The sequence below is a fragment of the Natrix helvetica genome (assembly GCF_964273705.1).
Source record: "Natrix helvetica genome assembly, chromosome: 4".
NCBI classification, from domain to species: Eukaryota; Metazoa; Chordata; class Lepidosauria; order Squamata; family Natricidae; genus Natrix; species Natrix helvetica.
In genome coordinates this window covers 22,906,162-22,929,624 of record NC_138550.1, presented here as the reverse complement: position 1 = coordinate 22,929,624, position 23,463 = coordinate 22,906,162, and the positions used below count along the sequence as shown (strand labels likewise).

The 23,463-nt window shown below is 42.8% G+C and overlaps 1 protein-coding gene across 1 annotated transcript in view; it reads left to right on the top strand.

Moving 5' to 3' along the window:
• Positions 1-4,060: 4,060 nt before the first annotated feature.
• ATP8A2 (ATPase phospholipid transporting 8A2) overlaps positions 4,061-23,463 on the top strand; it is a 517,851-nt gene continuing 498,448 nt past the window's right edge. Inside the window, exon 1 of the mRNA XM_081952690.1 lies at positions 4,061-4,222. Within this exon, the coding sequence (XP_081808816.1) occupies positions 4,122-4,222 (101 nt within the window). The 5' untranslated portion in view covers positions 4,061-4,121. The remainder of the gene's footprint in view (positions 4,223-23,463) is intronic.

The window sequence follows — 23,463 nt, the reverse complement described above, 5'->3', positions numbered from 1 at the left end:
TTTTTCCCCTTTTGTCACCAGAATAGTTACGGTATGTTTCAGTAGCAATTTGTGGGATTATGTGCCACCAAATAATACGCTGTCTGCAGACGCCAGGATTTCTATAATCCCTAAAACGTCGCCTATGGATATCTTCCCCCAATTATGTTGAACTAGTTTGAAAATATGTCCAGTTTCTTGGGAGATTCAGCAAGCTTGTCAGGTATGGGGTGACTTTGGGGAAGAAGCACTGAAGCTTGCTTGAACCCATCATTCACCTAAGAGACTATTGTCTACAAACAAAAAGGGCTGATTCCCACAACAAATGGCGTGAGAACTAAGTCAATCACATTATGTCTTAGTAGATGCCAATCTTTGCAAAATAAGAGACGGATATGAAATAGCAAAAATCATATAAGATTTAGTGTGCGTGTATGTCTTTGTGAGTCTGTGTGAGCACATGTATATGAACGTGTAAATGTATATGTTCAAAACCATGATAGTTTGAAGAAAGAAGCAAAGGGTGAAGTTGGGAGGATTTGCCCAGCCTTGTCTATCTCACTTATGCTTAGTATAGGAGTAGTTTATATTTATGAGATACCACTTCCTGCTCAGAAAAAGCATTTGCATTACATGGTTATCATGATCAATTTAACCATGGTTGATTCAATTCATTTTTCTTAATTCAAACAACATAAGGTAAAGGTAAAGGTCCCCCTGCACATATGTGCTAGTCGTTCCCGACTCTAGGAGGCAGTGCTCATCTCCGCTTCAAAGCCAAAGACCCAGCACTGTCCAAAGACGTCTCCGTGGTCATGTGGCTAAATGCTGAAAGCGCACAGAATGCTGTTACCTTCTCACCAAAGATGGTTCCTATTTTTCTACTTGCATTTTTTATGTGCTTTCAAACTACTAGGTTGGCAGAAGCTGGGGCAAGTAACGGGAGCTCACTCTGTTACGCGGTGCTAGGGATTCGAACCACTGAACTGCTGACCTTCTGATCAACAAGCTCAGGGTCTTAGCCATGATGGGTTTGCACATCATGGAAGGATAAAATGTGGTCCCCTTGTTTGGGGTTTTGTGTAAATATAGTTACTAAATAAGTGACTAATGTCATATAAAATATGTTAATACAGGGGTCAGCAAACTGCGGCTCTGGAGCCACATGTGGCTCTTTCCTCCCTCTGTTGCGGCTCCGTCACCGGTTGGTGCCACAATTTTGAGAGGAGCTTCCAGTTGGGGGGTGGGAGAGACAAGCACAGGAGAAATCTCTATGGCAAGGGGAGGGTTTTCCAGTTGTCTCCACAATTGATAGGGCTTTCGGTTATGACAGGTAGAGGAAAAATTACGCCACGCTAGGAGGAGACTCTATGGTGGGGGAACTGAACTTCCGGTCAGCTCCAGAATTGAACGGGGAGCTTCTGGTTAGGACCTTTGTGGCTTCCAGTGTTTTCTTTTCTGTGGGAAATGGGTCCAAATGGCTCTTTGAGTGTTTAAGTTTGCCGACCCCTGTGTTAATACAAAGAGCATTAGCAAATATTGAGGATTGCAGATAGTCCTTGATTTAGGACCACAACTGAGCCCAAAATTTTCTTTTTGCTAAGTGAGACACCTGTTAGGTGAATTTGCCCTATTTTATGATCTAACTTTCAGTTACAGTTGTTAAATGAACCACTGAAGTTCTTGAGTTAGTAACACTGTTGTTATGTGAATCTGGCTTCCTCCATTGACTTTGTTTGTCAAAAGATCATAAAAGGTGATCATATGATTCTGGGACACTGCAATTGTCACAAATAATGTGTCAGTTGCCAGGCATCTGAATTTTGATCATGTGACCATGGGGATGCGTTGTGCCTAAGGCAGGACTAGAACTCACATTTCCCAGCTTTCTAGCTTGAAGCCTTAACCATGACTCCAAACTGGATTTCCATATTTAGATTTAGCTTTTATTCATTTCTTTTGAGGATAATGTTGAGTGGCTGGTGGAGATAGAAGATATTTTTTAGTACCAGAATGTATTTTAGAAATAGAGCTGTGCAGAGATACGGATGTTAAGGGCAAAACATGGAGCACAATTTATATTTAATTATTCAGACCATTTGTATCCTGCCAGCGTGACTCTTGGCATGATGTAGGTGCACCTAGCACCTGTTGGGAATATCTTAAATCAGGCTCCTCTTTTTCAAACTGCGGAGGGGAGCTGCATGACCCCAGGAAAAGATGCAGTTGCTTTAATAGCTTGTTCAGAGCCACTAAATAAATTCAGCCACTATGAAGGAGGCCGCTGATACGGGCTGCCTGCATAGACTTTTGATGCATTTTCTTACATCTGCCCTTGAAAGTGATGTAGACATCACTTTGGTGGGATCTACACCGAATCACTAACAACAAATCACATTAATTCAGTGAGTTTCATTGCCAAATGGGACTACAGGGTCATACCCTCAAACAAAGGAACAGAAACCCTAGATCAGTGGTTCTCAACTTTCCCAATGCGGCGACACTTTAATACAGTTCCTCGTGTTGTGGTGACCCCCAACCATCAAATTGGTGTCTCGGTTCCTAAGACCATCGAAAATATGTGTTTTCCCAATGGTCTTAGGCGACCCCTGTGAAAGGGTCATTCGACCCCCAAAGGGGTTGATAACCACTGCCCTAGATGGAGATTTCAGCACAGCCAGTTAGGAAAGACGACAGATGGTGTGTCATTCATTCTTTCCCTTGGATTCCATAACAACTGTTTCACTATTGTATGTCTGCTTCAGTGGGTCCAGACAGAGAGGACCTTATGGCAGACATCCAAGTTATGCTCAGCAAATTGTGGAAGAGGGCCCTCAAATGCAATAGGAAAAGCCCACAATTTGCAGTTGTCGAACTTAATGCAAACTTCTCCCTAAGTTGTCTCAATTTACTCAACATTGCTTCCCAACAGAACTGCCGACTGAAGTATAAAGGAGAGAAATCCCCTATTCTCTCTTGATTGACTGAAATGCATAATAAAGCAGAGAAAACTTCAGTGAATATGGTCCCGCTGTGCTAGAGCTGTTTTTGTCCCAAAAGCTAAAGAAATGTCTGATTCTCTCTCTCTCCCCCCCCCCCCCAACCCCTAATTTTTACTTCCAGGATATTGAAGAGTCACTTACAGAAATGTATCCTCGGTGGCCTGAAATCACTTGAACAAGTAGGATAAGGGACGCCATTCAGTGGCATGGAACAGGGCAGTCAATGGTTTGCTATTTCCCTCCAGCATCAAAACTGAAGTTATTATCTACTGCTTTTCCAAAGTCTAAATAAAGAATCAATTCATCATGCATTATTCATCAGTCATTCTTTAATAGGAACATTAGGAAGGAAGGATGCTCCCTCCCGGGCAGATATACGCCAATCCATCTATCTACAAGGTCCCATCATCCTTTCCCTTTCCTCGTTTTCTTGAGTCTTTTTCTTACCGCCTTGCCCGCCACCAAGCCTGAACCCAACACGCGCGATCCCGTCCGCTCTTTCTCCCATCCATTAAAACGAACCCGCGGGTCGCGTCTTTCCGCTAATCGGGGCTGCCGCCGGCGATCGATGGGAGGGCGGTCTCTCCCGCTGGCGGCGGCGGCGGCAGGACGGGAGGAAGCCCCGCCTTTTTCTTTGCCACGACTTTGATTGTTGTTGTTTTGCTTCAGCGGGAGTGCGCAGCCGGCTCGGTGCGTTTCTTCTCCTCCTCCTCCTCCGGCGCGAGTCAAAGCGAGAGGGCGGCCGCCGCGTTCCTCCGGCGGGCCCCGTTTGGGATGGTGTGCGCTTGCAAGGCGGAGGGCTTTTGGGGAGCGAGCGGAGGCAGCGCCGGGAACAACGGGGAGGCGGCGGTGATGCTGGGACCCACCTTTCCTCGGGGCTAGTTTGCGAAGGAGGATGGTCGCCAGCGGAGCCATTGAGGCTCCTCGGGCGGCCAATTGGAGGGATGCCTGGCGGGATTTTTGCGCCTTTTGCAGGCTTCAGGGCCCTCGTCCCTCCCTCTTGCTCCTCTCTTGCTTTGCCTTCTTTCCCCGTTGTAACTAATTGCCTCTTCCCTCCTCTCTGCTGCTTTCTGTCTTGCTTGGCTGCTCCTGGCAGGTCCTATTTGCTCTAACTCGGGCTACAAGAAGGCGGATGATGAGATGTCCGGGGCCACGTCCTCTGCAGACCAGGGAGAGGCGGCAGCTCGCACCATTTACTTGAATGAACCTCAGCAGAGCAAGTTCCACGACAACTGGGTCAGGTAAGAAGAACCTCGGTCCCCACAGCAGAGGCGGGGATGGAGGGGAAGCTGGGTGGAAGTCCAGAGTGAGCCCAAAGTAACCGCCCGGCCAGTTGAGTGAACTTGACCAAGACTTCCAAATACCCACATGGAAAAGTTAGGCTAACTTTGGCTTAGCTGCAGTGATAGAGAGGTGGAAGGACAAGTCCTCCGGAGTCGAAAATGGATTTGTTCATGAGTCTGGACTGAGCAGCCTTGTTTCATCTCTGCCTAGAAATCCCCCCCCTGCTTTTTGCTACCTTTCATATGATAAGGTGTAAAATTGCAACAGAAGTGAGCATAATTTACCCTCATGCATTGTGCAAACCCTGCTCAGGTGAAGTTGGTGTGTCCCTTTAATTCTGGAAAGTTGGACTTAGAGACTAAACTATGGCTAAACAAATTATGGAAACACAAACTTAAGGCACCAGGTTTAGTGAATCCCACTCTTCTAGATTTCAAAGGAGAGGCAGGAGCTCTATAAGGTCTTCTAGAGCAACCTTGGCAACTTTAAGCCTGGTAGACTTCAACTCCCAGAATTCCCCAGCCAGCTTTGTTGCCAGCTTTGCAGCAAACTTTGCAGCCAGCTTTGCTCGCTGGGGAATTCTGGGAGTTGTAATCCACCAGGCTTAAAGTTGCCAAGGTTGGAGACCCCTGCTCTAGAGAGTATATTCAGTTATCTTTAAAAAAAAACAGGGAGTGATTTAAGTTTGTGCCTTGGTCAAACAGAGATGTTGAAGCTTGTGCTGTCTGCACCAGAATGATTTGTTATTTTAATTATTCAGTAGCTGTTAGCAAGAATGATGTCTAAGTTTCTCTGAGCGGTGGAAATAATCATATAAGGAAGTAGGTATGAAGCAGTAGGAAACCAGGATCTCCTGATCAGACTAAGAAAAAGAGTGAAAGTCAAAGGCAAGTGATGGCTAATAGACTGTTATTTAACAATAGAAGAAAATATTTTTAGCTTAAGGTTGATTTGTGGGTTCCTTGGTGCTCTCTGAGATTGGTAGTTTTCTTTAAGATGTTTTATTGCCAAACTAGGTAACATCACTACTAAGGCACAATAGTGAGAGATCAGTTACTCCTGATTGTACAGTGACTCTTTACTCGGGATGAGGAGATAATCTAATAACTGACAGCAGTGTTGGGAAACAGGCTAAATATGGACATGTGTAAAAGAAGTTGCAAATTCACCATAGCTTATTTGCTCTCTAAATGGGTAAAAGACTAAATCATACATATTAATTCAATATGCATAAGGCACCATGTTTTTATGAAGAGGGAATGACAGTTTTTGTCAATTCTTGTCTACAGTATTGTGTGTTTGACAGGCGGTTGCTAGGTTATATGCTATGCTTAACCATGGCCTGTTTTAATAAGTTCATTGAATAAGCCATGCTTAGTATGGTTTATACTAAGCCAAAACCAAATAAGCAAAAACACATTAACAATGCATTTTATGAACTCAGCCAGTGACTCTCCCAATTCTTTCCATTTCCTGAAACCTGATCCTTTTATTCTGACATGGCGAAGGATTGAATTTGTGTGAGATGTGTATTTAGGCAAATATCGATGAATGTGTTTTGATATACTACTGATGTGGAAGTCAAACAGAAACCTGAAATACTGCTTCATAGGGCACTGGTTCAGATATGTGACTTTTAAATTTTCCTATAATGTGTGAACCCAACAATAATGGCTTATTGTTGATCTTTATTAAAATCGCAGTTCGGTAATGATGCATTGAGATACTAATTAGCAACAGTTCTCCAGAGTTTCAAATCAACATATCCAACTTCATGTCCAAATCTGCCTCTTTCTAACCAATTTCGTTGTATTTATTTTGTACAATGACAATAAAAGGCTATACTACCTATACTTTGCTATTAAAGGAGAGAATCCCAGACTGTTGTTAGTACATATGTTGTTCAAGTGAAGCCAGTTGTGGTGAATGGAGCTTTGAAAGGATTAGAATTGGAACCATTTCTCTTTCTTTATTATTGTAATACATATTTAATTAATAATTAATTAATAATTCTGTATGTGAGAAACAAAAGGATAAATTGTACTTTGGATAGAAAATGTTAAAAATCCCGTCAAAGAAGTGTCAGTTGAAAGGATTACATTATTAAATCTTTGACAAGGTTTTGGTCAAGAAGGTTATTGTGTTTTGTCAGGACTGTAGCATCCGTTTAAACAGACAGTGATAAAGTGGCTGAAATAATTAATCCAGTTCTGTAAGGCATCTTTAATGTAGGATGATTGCTCTTTGGCATCGGTTGGAAGAATCTTAAGTAACGGAGAGCACATTAAAATAATAGGGTAATGTGAATATCTCAAGCAGTACAGACTAGAAAATGATAAGAAAAATATACTAGAAAATATTGCAACAGGAATTTTGGCTATTCCCTACCTTGCACCTTTCCTTGAATGTCCCATTCTCCCTCCCCATTCAAACATTCTGTTGATGCAGAAGATCTACTTTTGATCAGTGGATTAAGTTTTGTTGAATGAGAGTCCCTATTCAAACTCTGGGCTTTCTTTCCTCAAGACTCACCAAAATGCTCTCTTTTCACATGCCCATTTCCTTCTATCTAAAAATACAGTATCTGGGATCATTTGCTCTCTGCCCTTGTCATGTATTTCCTTGAAACATATTGCTTTGTTCTTCAGCAGAAATGATCCCAAAGTGTTTGCTAGAATAATAAAAAGGAGAGGCTCTTTGCCTAACAAATATAACTCTGAAGAAGACAAAAGACCAGCAGTAGCTGGCACTTGGAAGAGAAGTAGAGCTGGGCCTTTCAGAATTTTTCTCAAGCACTTTGAGAGCATCAGGTTGGGAAGGCTGCTATAGAGTTATCTTGATGTCAGCATTACTAGATTAAAAGGGACCTGCTTTCAAATAAAGATATGAATAGAATTGCTGTGTTGGCCATTCCTTTCCATCCAGTTGCAAGTTCTGCAAAAGGCTGCTGCTTCCATCACAATGTGTGTCATACCTTTCATTCTACCACAGATAGTTGAACCGTGGGGAAAATAGATGAAACCCCTCAAATTTGACAAACCCAAATTCACTTTTAAAACTTTTCTCCTATGATTCGTGACTCCACCAGAACTTCAGTCCTATTGATCTCTAAGGAAACCTATGCAAGATTGCACTGTCGTTGCATTCATTTATTCTGAAAAAATATACACTACGCTTCAGAGGTTGGAACAAGTTCAGCAGTTGCTTAATTGTTTTTTGTTGCAATCAATAGAAATGTAAATTGAGAGCTCCAATACACAGCAGCCTGCTAAGACCTGGGAAATGCCTTTCTGAGTCCACTCTGTTATGAAAGTCAATTGTGCTTTAGGGCCAATCGTTCTCTCTCTCAGTTTACCATACCTTGCAAGGTGATTATTATGGGAATAATAATAATAATTTGAGCTTCTGGCATTTCTGAGATAAAAATCTAATGCAATGGTTCTCAACCTTCCCAATGCCGCGACCCTTTAATATAGTTCCTCATGTTGTGGTGACCCCCAACCATAAAATTGGTGTCTTGATTCCTAAGATCATCAAAAATATGTGTTTTCCAATGGTTTTAGAAACCTGTGAAAGGGTCATTCGACCCCCAAAGGGGTCCCGACCCACAGGTTGAGAATCACTGATCTAATGCATCAATACTTTGCTTATCTTCGGGTAGATTATCCACTGGGTAAGTAGCATTCAAACCAGTGATGGGACTCAACTGGTTTAACAACTGGTTTGCTGAGCACGAGCACAAAGCGTGCGCAGTGAATTTGAAAACTTACCTTCTACTGCAGCCCCAGTGTAAAACAGCTGAGAAGTGGCAATCCGCTCTGTGGATCCCCATCAGTTGGGCTTCAGAAAAGGGAATTAAGTGAGTGTAGCGCAGGTGCAGGCAGGCGGATGTAGCTGAAAATCAGGACAAACTGGTTCACTCCCAGCTGATCCTCTGAGCTACCAGTTCACCCAAACCGGTCCGAACTGGTAGAATCCCACCCCTGATTCTAACCCACCTTCTCTGTGCATTTTAGATTAATTTTTTCTTAGGTTTTTAAAAATACATCAGCCTCTTTTACTTTTACTTTTTTCTTGTAATTTACTGAGCTTCAGTTTTTCTCTTATCTATTTATGTTCCTCAGTTTTTGAATACCAAAGGGCTTCTTGTGGAGTTAGATATATCATAACATAGCGGCATTTGGTGCTGTCGAAATGCATTGCAGGATGCCTGTTGGGGAAATACATTTTGATTTTTATAGCTTCGGCAAGCTGTGTGGTCTCTTTAGGTGTATAAAGAACGGCAAAGTACCGTATAACTTTTACAAAGCAAAGACAGTTCACTGATTTTACCCTAAATGACCAGTCTTCAAGCCCAGCATGCTGGCCCCAAGTTTCATTAGAGTAAATTAACTGCATTTAAAAAGTGGCATGGTGGTTTAGATAAATGAAGGGCATTTTTTTCTTACGTTCATGTTTCAGGAACTGTGACTAGCTTAAATGAGATGGAGGAAGATGTGATGAAGATTGTATCAGAAAACTATGAAGTCCAGGGTCCTGAAGTATATTCATAATAACAATTGATAATAAGTTATCCACTTTCTAAGTTATTCATCTTGCTCGGTGTATGTCCCCACTCCTTCCCTTGATTTTTGTGTGAACTAGCGAGGGTCTTGTCTGATGTTATTATTCATGTTACTTTTTTGGCCCGGACTCAGATCCCTTTTATTTGATCATTGCCTTGGTAGCGGCTCTTCCTCTTGTCCTTCAAGTGCATTGCCTATGCCCTGTAAAATCTGCTAAATAAGTGAAAACCACGAATCCAAGGGAATTGTCTTCTTTTATGAGTCGGTTTAGGAGTCATTGCCAAACCTCTTAGTTTCTGAACAATAATCATGCCTTGCTAGGATTCCATTTCAACTTCTTTCAACGCATGCACCTCTTTCTGCCCCCATATAGCAATAACAGTAGCACTTCGATTTATATGCTGCCCCAGAGTGCTTTACAGCACTCACTGGGTAGTTTGCAGTGTCAGCATATTTCCCCAACAATCTGGGTCCTCATTTTATAGAGGGAAGGTTGAGTCAACCTTGAGCCCCATCAGGACTGAATGCCAGCTTATGGGCAGAGTTAGTCTCCAATACTGCATTCTAACCACTGTCCCATCTGGGATACAAAGGAAGTCCATTATATCTTCTTCCCAGGGATATATTAGCAGGTAATATAAGGATCCTGAACAAATGAAAGTCTCACCTGGCAGTTTAACATAGTTGGTAAACATGAGGAAAAGAACAAGTCTCTGTGACACCCTGGACATAAATAGCCAAGGTTATAGTTCCTCATTCCCCATTATGACTGACATGACTTGCTCTCTTGGATAGGAGTGGAACAATTGTAATACAATGCCCTCCACTCCCAAACTTTGCAGGCAGTATAAAGATGTGATACCACAGTCAATAGTATTGAATTCTGTTGGGAAATTCAGTAGGACTTCAATAAAATTCCAGTAACCAAAGTCTTCATGGAAGTCATTCACAATTGGTAATGAAATCTCATCCTGAAACCAACTAAAGGTGGTGTAGATAATCTACTTCATCCAAGATTCTTTGCAGCCTCACCTCTCCAGAACCATTTCAAGAAGGTAAAATCAGAGACAGAGCAGAAGTTATCTAACATGGTTTCTTTAGGAGGGGGGTATCACCATCCCTTTCAAAAAAAGAGGTATAGCCCCCAAAGAGCATTTGTTGCCTCTTAAATCCAGCTGCTTCTTTGTCAGTGATGGTGAACCTTTTTCGCCTCGTGTGCCAAAAGCATGCACACGCGCTTTCTGGTTTGCATATAGGGTGGTTTTTTGCCCTCCAGCGGGTTCAAGGGGCTTCCCTAGAGCTCCAGAGGGCAAAAAACAGCCCAACGCGCAAACCGGAAGTCCATTCCTGAACTTCCGGTTTGTGCGTTGGGCGGGTTTTCGCCCTCCGGAGACTTCAGGGAAAATCAAGGGCGAAAATCAGCTGGCCAGTGCATGCGTGCGTGCTGGAGCTGACAGGGCAACACCTCAGAAATGGCTCCATGTGCCACCTGTGACACGAGTGCCATAGGTTCGCCATCATGGTTCTATGTCATTGCTTGAAGAAGCCAAGTGAGGTAGGTACCAACATCACAAGTTCTAATGTTCATGCTACTAAAAATCCTGTTGTCACCTTTGGCATCCAGAAGATCAGAGGAATCCCAATAGTTTGATAAAATGTTGCTTCATTTACTCAACCTAATCCTGCCAATATGGCATTTAAACCAGAGAGAAAACAAATGATGTTTTCTTGTTCACTTATTATGAACATCTCTTTTAAATATTTCACAGTAGTCTAAATGGATATCTCCACTACCTGTCTTTCCCAGTAGTTTCTCTGGAGAACGTTTAACTGATATGATGAGAATGCAAAGTATTGATACCTCCGTGTTCTCTTTGCCATAGTCCAAGTCCAAATCTGAGCTTTTACTCATTCTTTATTATATATAACCACTTTTTGTCTTCCACCTCTGTCACCCAAACTGTCATTTCTGTCATTTTATATCTGAGATCTAGGGTCTGATAGAGCTTACATGTGGAGACTCATATCCATGGTCTCAGTGGTGTGATTCACTTACATTTGCTTCCAATTCACAAATGTGAGCGTGCTTGCAGGCACAGAAGGTTGCGCATTATATTGGGCGGAGCTTCCAGAAGCCACCGCTACCAGTACGAAAACCACCTCTGCATGGTCTCAATCAACATACAGTATTTCACAAATGGTTTGGGCGTGCAGTGGAACGGCCTGATGTATTGTTGGGGGGGAAAAATCTGCAATTAGCGGCTGAGAAATGAGCATGTGGCATCTGAGATGGGCCATTTTTAATTGCTCCTCTTGGTAGAGGTCAATGAACTGACCAATAAAACGATCTAATCATGACAAGTGTTTGGCCACTATGTCCTCCATCTTAAATTCATTTGCTCTGGGGTTAAAAGTAGATCAAATGTATGACCACCTTTATGCTTTAAACCAGATATGTGCTTAAAAATAAGAGAACAAAAATGAAGGTTCATTTCCATGAATGTATTTGTTTCTTAATTAAATCACATCAAAAGATGCCATTTTGGTAACAATGTTTGAGATGCCTTAACAGCATCCAGTGCACTGAAGGGGCCTTCAGGTTGTACGTTCCTGAGGTAAAAACTGGCAAAAAGACTGGGAAGATAAGAGGTTATGGGACAGCATCCAAAGACCTGGCCCCATGAAGTTTCCCCCCACCCCCAATTCTCTGAAAGTTTGTCTAAAAACTTAAAATAAAGTATTTTCATGAAAATAAACCGAACAGCTTGACATAAAGAAATGGCACTAATTTTGAAAAGCATCTTTCAGATTTTACAAGGTAAAAATGAAAGCTGTTTGCATTATGTATTTAAGAGGTTTACTAGCCTTGAGGTCTCAGAGATCTTCTATTCAGATGTACCTTGGGAATGTCATGGGTAAAGGAATGCTAATTACGTTGCATCTGAAAATGAAAAAGAGGTATAATCTCTGTGTGTGAGCAGATGGAAGATACAGAGAAATGGATGAATATTGCATGCTAAGCCGTAAATTTGAATTGGACCATTGCTATCATGCAGTAAATAGCAAAGCATTAAAAGATTGAGGCTAAATAACCTAATGGCGCAATAATTAAAAATTATAAGTATTTCACCACTAATGGCTTGCAGCACTTAGATGGCTTTATACTTTATACGAAACAAGACTTTATTTTAATATGTGATACTGAATGCATGGTTGTCTGGGTATGCACAATCTGTGGAGCCACAATTAAGCAAACCACATTATTGTTTAGTGCAGTCTGTAAACTTAATTCTGGGTAACTTGAACCCAATGATCATTTCTTGTATAGTCAGCTTCACAAGGTCTTTTTGAGAATGTCATCGTCTTAAGACCACCCTGAGCTTATTAGAATATAATAAATAGCTTTGGTAATTCTATGAAATAAAGAAAAATAGTTCGTAATCAAAGGTAAACAAATTAAAATATCTGCCAGCCATCTAGAATTTATTATAATTAATATCTACCATACACAATAATGCATAGTTTTATTTTTTTATCGTGTTTCTCTTCCTTTCTTTTCAGTGCTAAAAAGACCCAAACATTCTGTTCCTTTGAGTTATTTAGTTGGTCATTTTAGAGCATTTGCTAGCACTAAGTTACAGTAAGTCTTTCATACACAATTATTTTAGCAGCATTATGTACTTTTATGTCTCAAAAAGATGCTGCTTCTTACCATCTATATTGTAACTCTTAAAGAAATCTCATGAAAGCCTTAGAAACAGAGATGTACCTGTAAGTTCTAAAGGAGAATTACTGTTCTCACTTACGTGATCATTTTGAATCATTTTGAAGTATCCATAGGTTACTCTGCTAAGTAGTGATGAGTACATTGCAACTATTTTGGCAATTTGGCTTCAACCCTGAGTAGCACTCTGGACAGGCAAAAGGGGAAGTCAAACCAATTCATTCTTTTTCACCCTATTTTCCATTGGCGTCTGCTTGGCCATAATGGAAACAAATAGTTGGAGAAGACGCCATATTTAGTGAGTCTTATTCATTAGGCTAACAATAAGTAGATAAATAAATTCAGCAAGCAGCTTATGTTTCATTATCCTTCTAGCAAAATGATATATGGAACTTTTCTTTGATTTAGAAATTCTATTTGAACTGTTGCTATCAACCCAGCTACATTATCATCCTCCCTTTACTATATATGTTTAATGATTTGAATATGTTTTCATTGCCTTTTACGGATATGTTTCATGTGTACTTCCTACCATCTGGAGAAATTGTCCTTATAAGCAGGCTGTAAGCTCAGCTAAGATGCCAAACAACTTTATTAATCCTTCTGTATGGATATTTTCAGTGGTTCGAATCCCTAGCGCCGCAAAATGGAGTGAGCTCTCGTTACTTGTCCCAGCTTCTGCCAACCTAGCAGTTCGAAAGCATGTAAAAATGCAAGTAGAAAAATAGGGACCACCTATGGTGAGAAGGTAACAGCGTTTCATGTGCCTTCGGCGTTTAGTCATGCCCGCCACATGATCACGGAGACGTCTTCGGACAGTGCTGGTTCTTCGGCTTTGAAATGGAGATGAGAACCGCCCCCTAGAGTCGGGAACAACTAGCATATATGTGTGAGGGGAACCTTTACTTTTTACCTTTATGAATATTTTCTTAACCTTACTTGTTATCTTGGGATTTCTGAATTTCCATGCAGAATGCTTTCACTGTTGTTGAAGATAGTCATTTTTGACCATGGATGATCAATGGCAGCTGTGCTTACTCATTCCCACTCAAGTGGCTTTCCTTTGGTAGGTTGGAACTAGGATGTTGCCTAGTGGAGACCATCACTTACTTGTAAATGTCAGCTTTGTTGGGGGAAGAAAACCCCTTTGCAACATCAATTCTCTCTCTTTAAACAGTTCACTGTTTCTGTGCTAGTGGAAAAGAATGTACAGGTGGGCAGGCGGGAGTCTTCTGAACTGAAACCACTGCTAGTACTTACATGTAACTGTGCTACTTCAGTGCTATTGCAAGCTGAACAAAATCACATACATCTGATAAGTCCAAAGTACTTTATTGGAATGCAGGGCACCCCGTGATGTTACAAAACTAGTTTTCTTATGTGGCATGTGAAACAGGGATTAGTGGAACAAAGTGACTAATCTTATTATGCAGAAACAAAACAAATCCAGGAGTGTACTTTTTCTTCTGGGGAAAATTTGGCTTCAGTGGCTAGTATTTCTGGGAGCTTTAACTTCAATGCATCTGGCTTTTTTAGGTTGGGCAAATTTTATTTAACAGTCAAAAAACTGGATTTGCATTTTACGCATTGTTTTTAATAATTGTAAATAGCGTCAGAGGTGATTTCAGTTATTGGATCTAATGTTTTCATATGGAAAAGAACTTGTCTGGCTTTACCTATTTGTAAATTTATTATTTTTAACTTTTGATTTGAAGCAAGCATTGTTTACATGTTGTGCTAAGGATTAAATCTACGACAACTCATTATTTGTCAAGTTAAACTTGCAAGATTTATGCCATGGTTTAGTGAAGTAATGCATCATGTCTTTGGCTTATTGGTGGAATCTTCAACATGAATGTTGCATGAGAAATGCGAAACTAAATCCAGTACATTTGTCTACTTGTCTGTGTAACCATTCATAGAAACAGAAGGTTCACAATTGCTGTTGCAACATTCTGTGAAATCTTGCACAAGTGTTTGCATTGTGGTACATAAACTTTTTTTTTCTACTTGTGATTTTTGGCTCCAGTCTGAGGTGTCTTGCTAATTTATATATTCTGAAAGTCCTTTCAGCTTATAAATGACTTTAAATTCATTGTATGTTCCTGGCCAAAGCTTTTTGTGCTCTCATAATCACTGGCCTGAGAACTGATCTGGTATCCTGGTGTCTTAGCGCTTTTAATCATTTGTCCATTGCAGAGGCATCTGCAGAATCTGATGATTTCATTCAAATGAGGAAACAAGTATTGTGATGTAAGCAAAGTTCTTTTTATACATTCATATGACACCATGAAATAAGTGGTGAAATCTGTGCCTGTTTTGACATTTTTGTCCTCTTGCCATGCTTACACCCAATGGTCTTCAATCCTCAGAAACTAGTATGTCATCAAAGTGTGAATATATCAGGTTCCTTTTGTATCCCTCAAAATCTCACTGGAGTGTCAACACACTGTTCTATCTATCTATCTATCTATCTATCTATCTATCTATCTATCTATCTATCTATCTATCTATCTATCTATCTATCTATCATCTATCTATCTATCTATCTATCTATCTATCTATCTATCTATCTATCTATCTATCTATCATCTATCATCTATCATAAAGCACCAAGGACCCTTCAGTCTTGACTGTTAAATTATTTACAAAGTGGCATTAGTTAGGCTGAACATTTAGTTTGCTTTGACTATCATTTAACAAACAAACCAACGACAGCCTGACACATCTATAAGCCAAAAAGCAGTGATGATTCACACATACTAAGCCAAACTACAATTGTTGTGTAATACCTTGTGTGAATCAGTGGTGGGTTTCAAAATTTTTTAGAACCTATTCTGTAGGTGTGGCCTGTTTTGTGGGAGTGGCTCGGAGATAATGTGACCGGGCGGGCGGGACCAACTTGGAAAATGTGGTGAAACTCACTTAACAATGCTCTTGCTTAGCGACCAAAATTTTGGGCTCAATTGTGGTCATAAGTTCTCTTTCTTTCTTTCTTTCTTTCTTTCTTTCTTTCTTTCTTTCTTTCTTTCTTTCTTTCTTTCTTTCTCCTCTCTCTCCCACTTTCTTTTTCTTTCTTTTTTTCTTTTTCTTTTTCTCTTGCTTTCTTGCTTTCTTTCTCTTTCTGTCTCTGTGTGTGTGTGTGTGTGTGTGTCTGTCTCTTCCTCCCTCCCCCTCTCTGTCTCTCTGTCTCTGTGTGTCTGTCCCTCTCTCTGATTCCCTCCCTCCCTCCCTCCCTCCCTCTCTCTCTCTCTCTCTCTCTCTCTGCCTCTCTGTCTCTGTCTGTCTCTCTGTCTCTGTCTCTCTCTCTCTCTCACTCTCTCACACACACATACACAGACATACTGTGGTCACCTTGTTGAGTGTTCCAATCACATTTGAAACTCTCAACAACTCGCCTGCATTTATGGTTTTTTGCAGCATTCTGCAGTCATAGGACCAAAATATATGGTTAAAAGTACCTGGAAGCAGCGTTTTTCCTTGGGGGGCTCTGCAAAACATCCCAAGACCGATGCCACCACATCTGCCCTCTTTGGGGACAGGTTCTCTTCAGAAGGACGAGGCCCTGCTGGTCCTCTCGCATTCCTCATCTTCCGACCGCGGCCCCACGCCGTGGAAAACATAGGCGCGCACACAACTGCACAATTACAGCCTGGAACAGGACCAAAGCCCCTCTCCCAACTGGCCCTTCCTCCCTCAGAGGACTTTGGAGGAAAGCTTCTGCAGAAGCCCGGGTGAGCGAGAACAAGTTCCCGCCGTTACAAAGTCTCAGAGGCTGTAATTGTACAGGCTGTGCACGCGCGCCTATGTTTTCCATGGTGTGAAGCCGCGGCGAGGCTCTGCGCAACCATCAATGACTCTGGAGCCCATCTGGGAAGATGAGGAATGCGAGGGGGACCCTGCCCCCTGGGGATGGGCTCCGGAGTCATTGCTGGTTGCGCAGAGCCTTTCCGCGGCTCCACGCCGTGGAAAACATAGGTGTGCATGCACAGCCCGTACAATTACAGTCTCGGAGACTTTGTAACAGCGGGAACTTGTTCTCACACTGAAGTTTCCCTCCGAAGCCCTCTGAAGCCCTCCGAGGAAGGAAGGGTCAGTTGGGAGAGGGGCTTTGGTCCTGCTCTGGGCTGTAATTGTATGGGTGTGTGCGTGCCTATGTTTTCCATGGTGTGGGGCCGCGGTCAGAAGCCGAGGAATGAGAGAACCGGCGGGGCCTTGTCCTTCTGAAGAGGACCTGTCCCCGAAAAGGGCAGATGTGATGGCATTGGTCTTGGGATGTTCTGCGGCGCTTCCCAGGGAAAAACCCCGTGGGGGATGGCTTTTTAACCAGGCGGCTATCAGAGAGAAGAGTGGGCTTGTGCAACAGCCGCTGCACAAGCCCACGTGGCGTGCGCTGCCCTCTTCTCTCTGACAGCCGCCTCGTTTCCAATGGAGGGGGTGGGGAATGTATGCATTTCCCCCCTCTGCATGGATTTCCCACCCCCTATTGGTAACGAGGTGGTGTTGGTGGGGCAAGCCTGGTGCGTACAGGCGGGGCAAGCGAGCGGTGATTGGGTGGGTGGGGGGAGCGAGCAAGGGGACAGGCAATGGGAGGGAGCGTTCCGGTATGTGGCCTCCGGAAGAACGGGTACCGGAAGACACGCTAAAGTTGACCAACCGGTATGCACGTATTGGGGCGTACCCCCCTGAAACCCACCCCTGGTGTGAATCCAGTAATTGTCTTACATTTGTGTTTGAAAGAAAATTAAATCTCTTAGATATCTTTTAGTTCATCTCGCCTTTACCTGATAATATTGCTAAATCCTGAAGCAGGGGTGGGTTCCGGCAAGCACTACTGCCGGTTCGCTCGTGTGCATGCTTGATGCGCACTGTGCGTGCATGCGCAGCCCAATTAAAATTGTTCTGCGCATGCGCAGAGCTGAAAAACGCCCAGGGAACTGGTTTGGGGGCGTGGCAGGCCTGGGTTGCTGCCAGTTCCAGCGACCCAGGCCACCAAAACACTACCGGTTCGGCAGAACCGTTCCAAACTGGTAGGAACCCACCACTGTCCTGAAGTCATTATTTCGTTGCTTACAACTTTTTTCAGTGGGAAAATTGATGCCATGTCAATTTTCATATAGTTTCTCCTGAAGGATTTTTAAATTGTTATCGCTGCACGTCAACGTTTTTTTTTTTTTTAAAAAAAAAGCTTTGCAAGCATTGCCCTTGGATAGAAATAATTAAGTTCAGCATGGGGAAATGGTTTTAAAATGACATTTTTATTGCTTAGGTTTTTTTATTCCATTACAGAGCCATGCTATTTATTGTCTTAGATTAACATTCTTAAATTGAAATTGAGAGATTGATTTTCACAAAATTGCTTTGCATACTGTTCAATGCTCTTGCCCTCCTTCCTAAAATACATTCTTAGAATGTAGAGCTGAATGTAGAGTTTTTTTTTAATCTTCTATCTTTTCCCCCTTTCGATGCAATATATGAGAATGTAGTATTCTTCTTTATCTCCACCTCTTGCAAAATTCCCCCTTCCCCATTTCATGGTAATTTTTCTTGGAATTGATATTTGCTTCCTTCAGTTTGAGATGCCCAAAGAAATATCGTGGGATTTTTTTTCCAGCCAGCAGGGCAAACTCTTGTAAATTAGCTGGTATTATATTACGTTTTAGTTTAGCATTTAGTGTAAGCCTAATTGGTTGCAGTTTGTTTACTAAACAGTGATTCAGAGGTGGGTTCCTACTGGTTCGGACTAGTTCAGCTGAGTAGGTAGTAAGTCAGCCGGCCATGCACCCAAACCGGTTCTATTGTCAGCAGTGCCATCTTTATTTTTGCTTCTGCACATGCACAGAACAATCTCCATGCAGAAAGGTAATCCCCCCTCCCCCCTTTTCTTATGTTCTGCGCATGTGCAGACATTTTTAGGTGTAAATGCACACACGAACCAGTGGCAACCCATCCCTGCAGTGATTCAAATCCAAATGTTCTTTTCACTTGCTCACTGAGTTGACACTCTTACATGTTGTCAAAATGAAAAAAAAATGGACTAAGATGGAAGAATTCTAGACTGGATCTGGGCAATGACAGTTAAATTTAAGTTTTTTTAAAAAAGGGAAGCTAGTAAGCTGAAAAACAATTCGCCAATATCCAGCTTACCCTTATTTCCAAGAATACAAAGGTTCCCCACCCATTCTTTACAGAAAAAGGTGGTAGATTCTATGAGTGATAGCCCTTCCTTTTTTGTTCATAATGCAATGTGTGTGTGACCCCTCATACACCCCTCCCCCTGTGCATGTGCATGTGACCCCCCCACGCACATATGCGTGTGTGACCCATGTTCCCCGGCCCCTATGCATGTGCGCCGCTCCTGCCTATTTTGGGGGAAGGAAGGCTTCCTGCACCAACCTGGAAGCCAAACAGGGCACGGGGGCACTGCGCAAAGCCCCAAAATGCAATGTGATTGCCCCCTTATGCATGCACTCTGTCCCCTGTTCATGCACACATCCCCCACATGCGCCCCGTCCCCTGTGCATGCATGGCAGAGATCCAAAGACCAGCTGGCTGGTGGAAGGTGTGCGCGCAATGGCTGGCATGCCCGCGAATAGTGCTCTGCGTGTTACCTGTGGCACGTTTGCCATAGGTTTGCCATCATGGCTCTAGGTGTTAAATCTGGCCTTTATACTAGAAGGTCTTGAGACTTCTAGAATGAGTCCCAGACAAGTTAACACCAATATTTCTTTAGTCTGAATGGGCATGAATGGACAAGAAAAGGAGATCTACCATTGATAGCATCTGTAGACTTCCCCTCCTACAAGATACTGACAATCCAGATCAAAAGTTAATTTTAACAGCTAAGTGCACTGCTTTATAGTCATGAAAGTGCAAGATCTGCGAAATCAAATCCTGGTAAAAGATTGAACCTAGAAATACATAAAGACCTAACATACATGATGAGGTCCAATAAGAATGAAACTGCTCATATAGTGCCTCCTTATAGTAAGCAGTGAACAGAACCAATACAGAGCCTAGTTTCTGGAATTCTTTCCAGGCCCTTCATAATGACTTTCTTCTAGGTCACATGGGAGGGAGGATTTCAAATGGAGAGAGGAAGACTCTGTGGTACTCTGCTCTGGCCCATGTGATCAGGATGACGGAGATTGGTGGCTTTTGTTGTCTTCTGCACCAGGGGGTCTCCAACCTTCAACTCCTCTGGGAGTTGAAGTCCACAAGTCTTAAAGTTGGAAACTCCTGTTCTGTACCAAATGTAATGCCATTATAGTCCAGTTTTTGGAGAGCTATTCTACTGATAAACAGATAAAGTCTTAAGTCGTTTCACTTCTTTTTTTCAATGTTCCTTTGGTTGAAAAAAAATGCTAATGGTGGAAACTGCAATTCAGTGCTTTGTTTTGTGATAATCTGGCCAGAAAAAATAAGTTTTAAAAATGAGTTTTCTTGAGTGGAGGGAAACTAATTTGCCAGGTTCCTCTGGCTATTTGTCTCATAATAACAATTTGGTTGAAACCTTAAATGTCCCCTCAGGTCTGTTCTTACATTACCATACATTGTTTCACTGCCAGGATTGAGGAAGAGAGTGGGCTTTGTGTTCTGTTGATATAGTATTTGAATAAATGCAAGGAATGTGTGTTTCTCTCTGGAGACACATTAAGTACCAAAGTGTCATTGTGTTGCACAGCACTTTTGTATGATTAAAGAGACATAAACAGTACCAGTCATTGGCAAATAAGGTTTGCTTGACAAAGTCGATCCAGAAATATGTAACAAATTAAACTGAAACAACTATGCTGCCAGATGAGCAGCAGAAAAGCACAAGACCAACTGCTCCTAGTAGAAGTTGCCGTTGACGGGAAAGGAGAACGACAATAGAAACCTGTTTCCTAGCTACTGAGCAAGCCTTCTGCCATCTGTTTTCTCCAATCCCTGCACTGTGGCATATTCACTCATATGTTGCATGTTGACAGCACATTGGGGGTATCCATTTCTAAAAAAGAGTATTTACAGGAATGCAATTATGGGTGACCTGCCCCATGAAAGTATTGCAGAATGAAGATCATTCGCTTATCTGTAATCATAGTGAGTGATACTAATAGTGAGGGAGGTGGTTGGAATAAGGTCCATTGTGCTCAAAGCACACTGTTTGTGACAGGTTGCAGTGGTGCAGGGAAAGTCACTCCAAGGTTTGATAGCTAGATATTTCTCAAGTATACATGGCCACTAAATGACAAGGGTAATGGGAACGCTAGTTCCTTCAGAGCAGTGATGGCGAATGTTTTTCTGTACAGGTGCCAAAAGGGTTTGTGCTCGTGCAATAGTGTTCATGCACGTGCCCACATCCATAATTCAATGCCCTCCCCTGCTCATGCGCGCAGGCCTCACTGAAGTCTCCGGACTTCCAGTAAGCCCATTGAGCCGTTTTTCACCATCCACAGGCTCCAGAGGCTTTCCTGAAGCTTTGGAAGGGCAAAAACGCCCTCCCCCCGCCCTCCATAAGGCTGAAAATCAGCTGGCCAGCACGCACATGCGTGCTGGAGCTGACATAGGACAACTCCTTGCGTACTCTCAGATATGGCTCCGGGTGCCACCTCACAGCTCTAGAGCTTGCCTAAAATTTTCACGACAGATATATGTATGAAAACAATTTGAATTCGCTTTAGTGTATTGACTTACAGGGACGTGCGGTCAGGGGAGGCAGGGGAGGCAGAGCCTCACCTCTCTTCATGAAATAATAGTATACTCCCGCGCCCGGGAGCTGCGGAGGCAGAAATGTTGTCGGCGCTCCCGGATGACGAAGCCACGAAAGCGACTGGGGAACAACGAGAACCTTCCTGCCTCTGCTGGATTTCGCGCGCTCCTCGCGACTGCACGAGGAGCGTGCAAAGTCCAGCAGAGGCAGGAAGGTTCTTGTTGTTCCCCAATCGCTTTCGAGGACTGCGGAGCGCGAGCCGACGGAGCACGCTCAGGAAGGCAGGGAATGGGATCACGTGTGCTGGAGGCTGAGGCAGCCTCAGCCTCCAGCACACGTGGTCCCATTCCCCGCCTTCCTGATGATGTCACCAGCCTCACCAGCCATAAACCTCACCGCACGTCACTGATTGACTATGAGGTATAGATAGCCAGATACTGTAGATATTTCAGCAGTTCTGAGAGTATATCGTACAGTGAACTATGGATAGTCTTTGGAAATCAGTTACAGTAAATGTATTATGTCAGATATGTGTGTGTGATTATGTGTGTGTGTGCGTGTGTGCGCGCGCGCCTTCAAGACAGTTTTGACTCCTAGCAGCTGCCTGGAAAGTGCCTGCGGTTTTCTTAGCAAACCTTTTTTGGAAGTGGTATGTCATTGCCTGCTTCCCAGGGCTGAGAGAGAGTGACTGGCCCAAGATCACCCAACTGGCTTTGTACCTAAGGTACTAATAGTCTCCTAGAACTTATGGTTTCTGGACTGATACCTTAAACAAACTGGTGCTAAGTGAGAAATATATGGTGTTATAAATGAATCATGGCTGAAAATACGGCAACAATATTTTGATTGTCTCCCTTTCCATAATCTTCTATTGAACCGCAAGAATGGAAAGAAATTGCTATGGATTAACTTGTAGCCGAAGGAGTAAGGAAATCATAAGTGGGAATTCATGGTGAATGAATTCCCACTTACGATTTGCAAATGCCATTGAGATCTTTAGTTCAAATTAAGATGCCATATTTTCCTGCAGCACACACCAACTTTCCTGTCTGGGCTTATTTAATTCTTCCTATGATATTGCCTCTATAGATATATAATGCAAAAGTGGGGATCTTGAATCCTGGAAATGCAGTGGCCCGAGCCCCACTGGGAATGACTTGCAGGTCCACTCCACAGTGAAACGACTTGCCTGCAGAAGTTGTAGGTAGCAATAGCACTTAGACCTGTGATGGCGAACCTATGGCACGGGTGCCAGATGTGGCATGCAAAGCCCTTCCTGCTGGCACTCACACCATCGCCCCAGGTCAGATCGCCGTGATGTTTCTTTCGTGAGTTTCTGTTTCCCTGCAAATGCCGAAACAGAAGCTTATGAAAGAAGAAGATCTTACCTCTTGCCACACTGCCTGTGTTGGAATGCCCCATTTCCTGCCGGCCAGCTGGTCTTCGGTCTCTGCTGTGCATGCGCACATGTCCACACATGCATGTGCATGTCTGTACATGGACACATTCGTGCATGTCCACACATGCATGCGTGCATGTCCGCGCATGCCCATGTTTGTTCGCATGCACCTTTCAGATGCGCACACAGTTTGGGCACTTAGTGGGTAAAAGGTTCGCCATCACTGACTTAGACTATACCGCTTAGTGCTTAGAATATACTGCTTTACAGCCCTCTCTAAGTGGTTTACAGAGCCATCATATTGCCCCCAACAATCTGGCTCCTCATTTTACCAACCTTGGAAGGATGGAAGTCTGAGTTCTTCATCACTGGAGGTTTTTAAGAAGAGATTGGACAATCATTTGTCTGAAACAGTATAAGGTTTCCTGCAGAAGGTTGGACGAGAAGACCTCCAATGTCCCTCTCCACTCAGTTATTTTGTTATTCCTCTTTTTGATGCTCCTAAGTCCTTTCTGGCTTATATCTATGGTATGATTTCATCCTACAAAGAACTATAGAGAAAACTATAAAATAAGCCTACTAAAAGCATCAATTATCCCTTTAAATGTAGACTCCTTACATCCCATGTCAGCGTTATGCATGATGCAACCATATCATTTCCTTTTTAGCTCATTTTCCTGCCCAGTGCATCCCCCTGCCACAAAAAAATATCCTATTCCTTTTCTGGGCCATGCTCTCATTTTCTGATGGGAGTTTCTGCTTCAGAGATGCCAAGGCTGATGAATTCACAAGCAGCTTGTGATGTGGTGAGAAAAAAA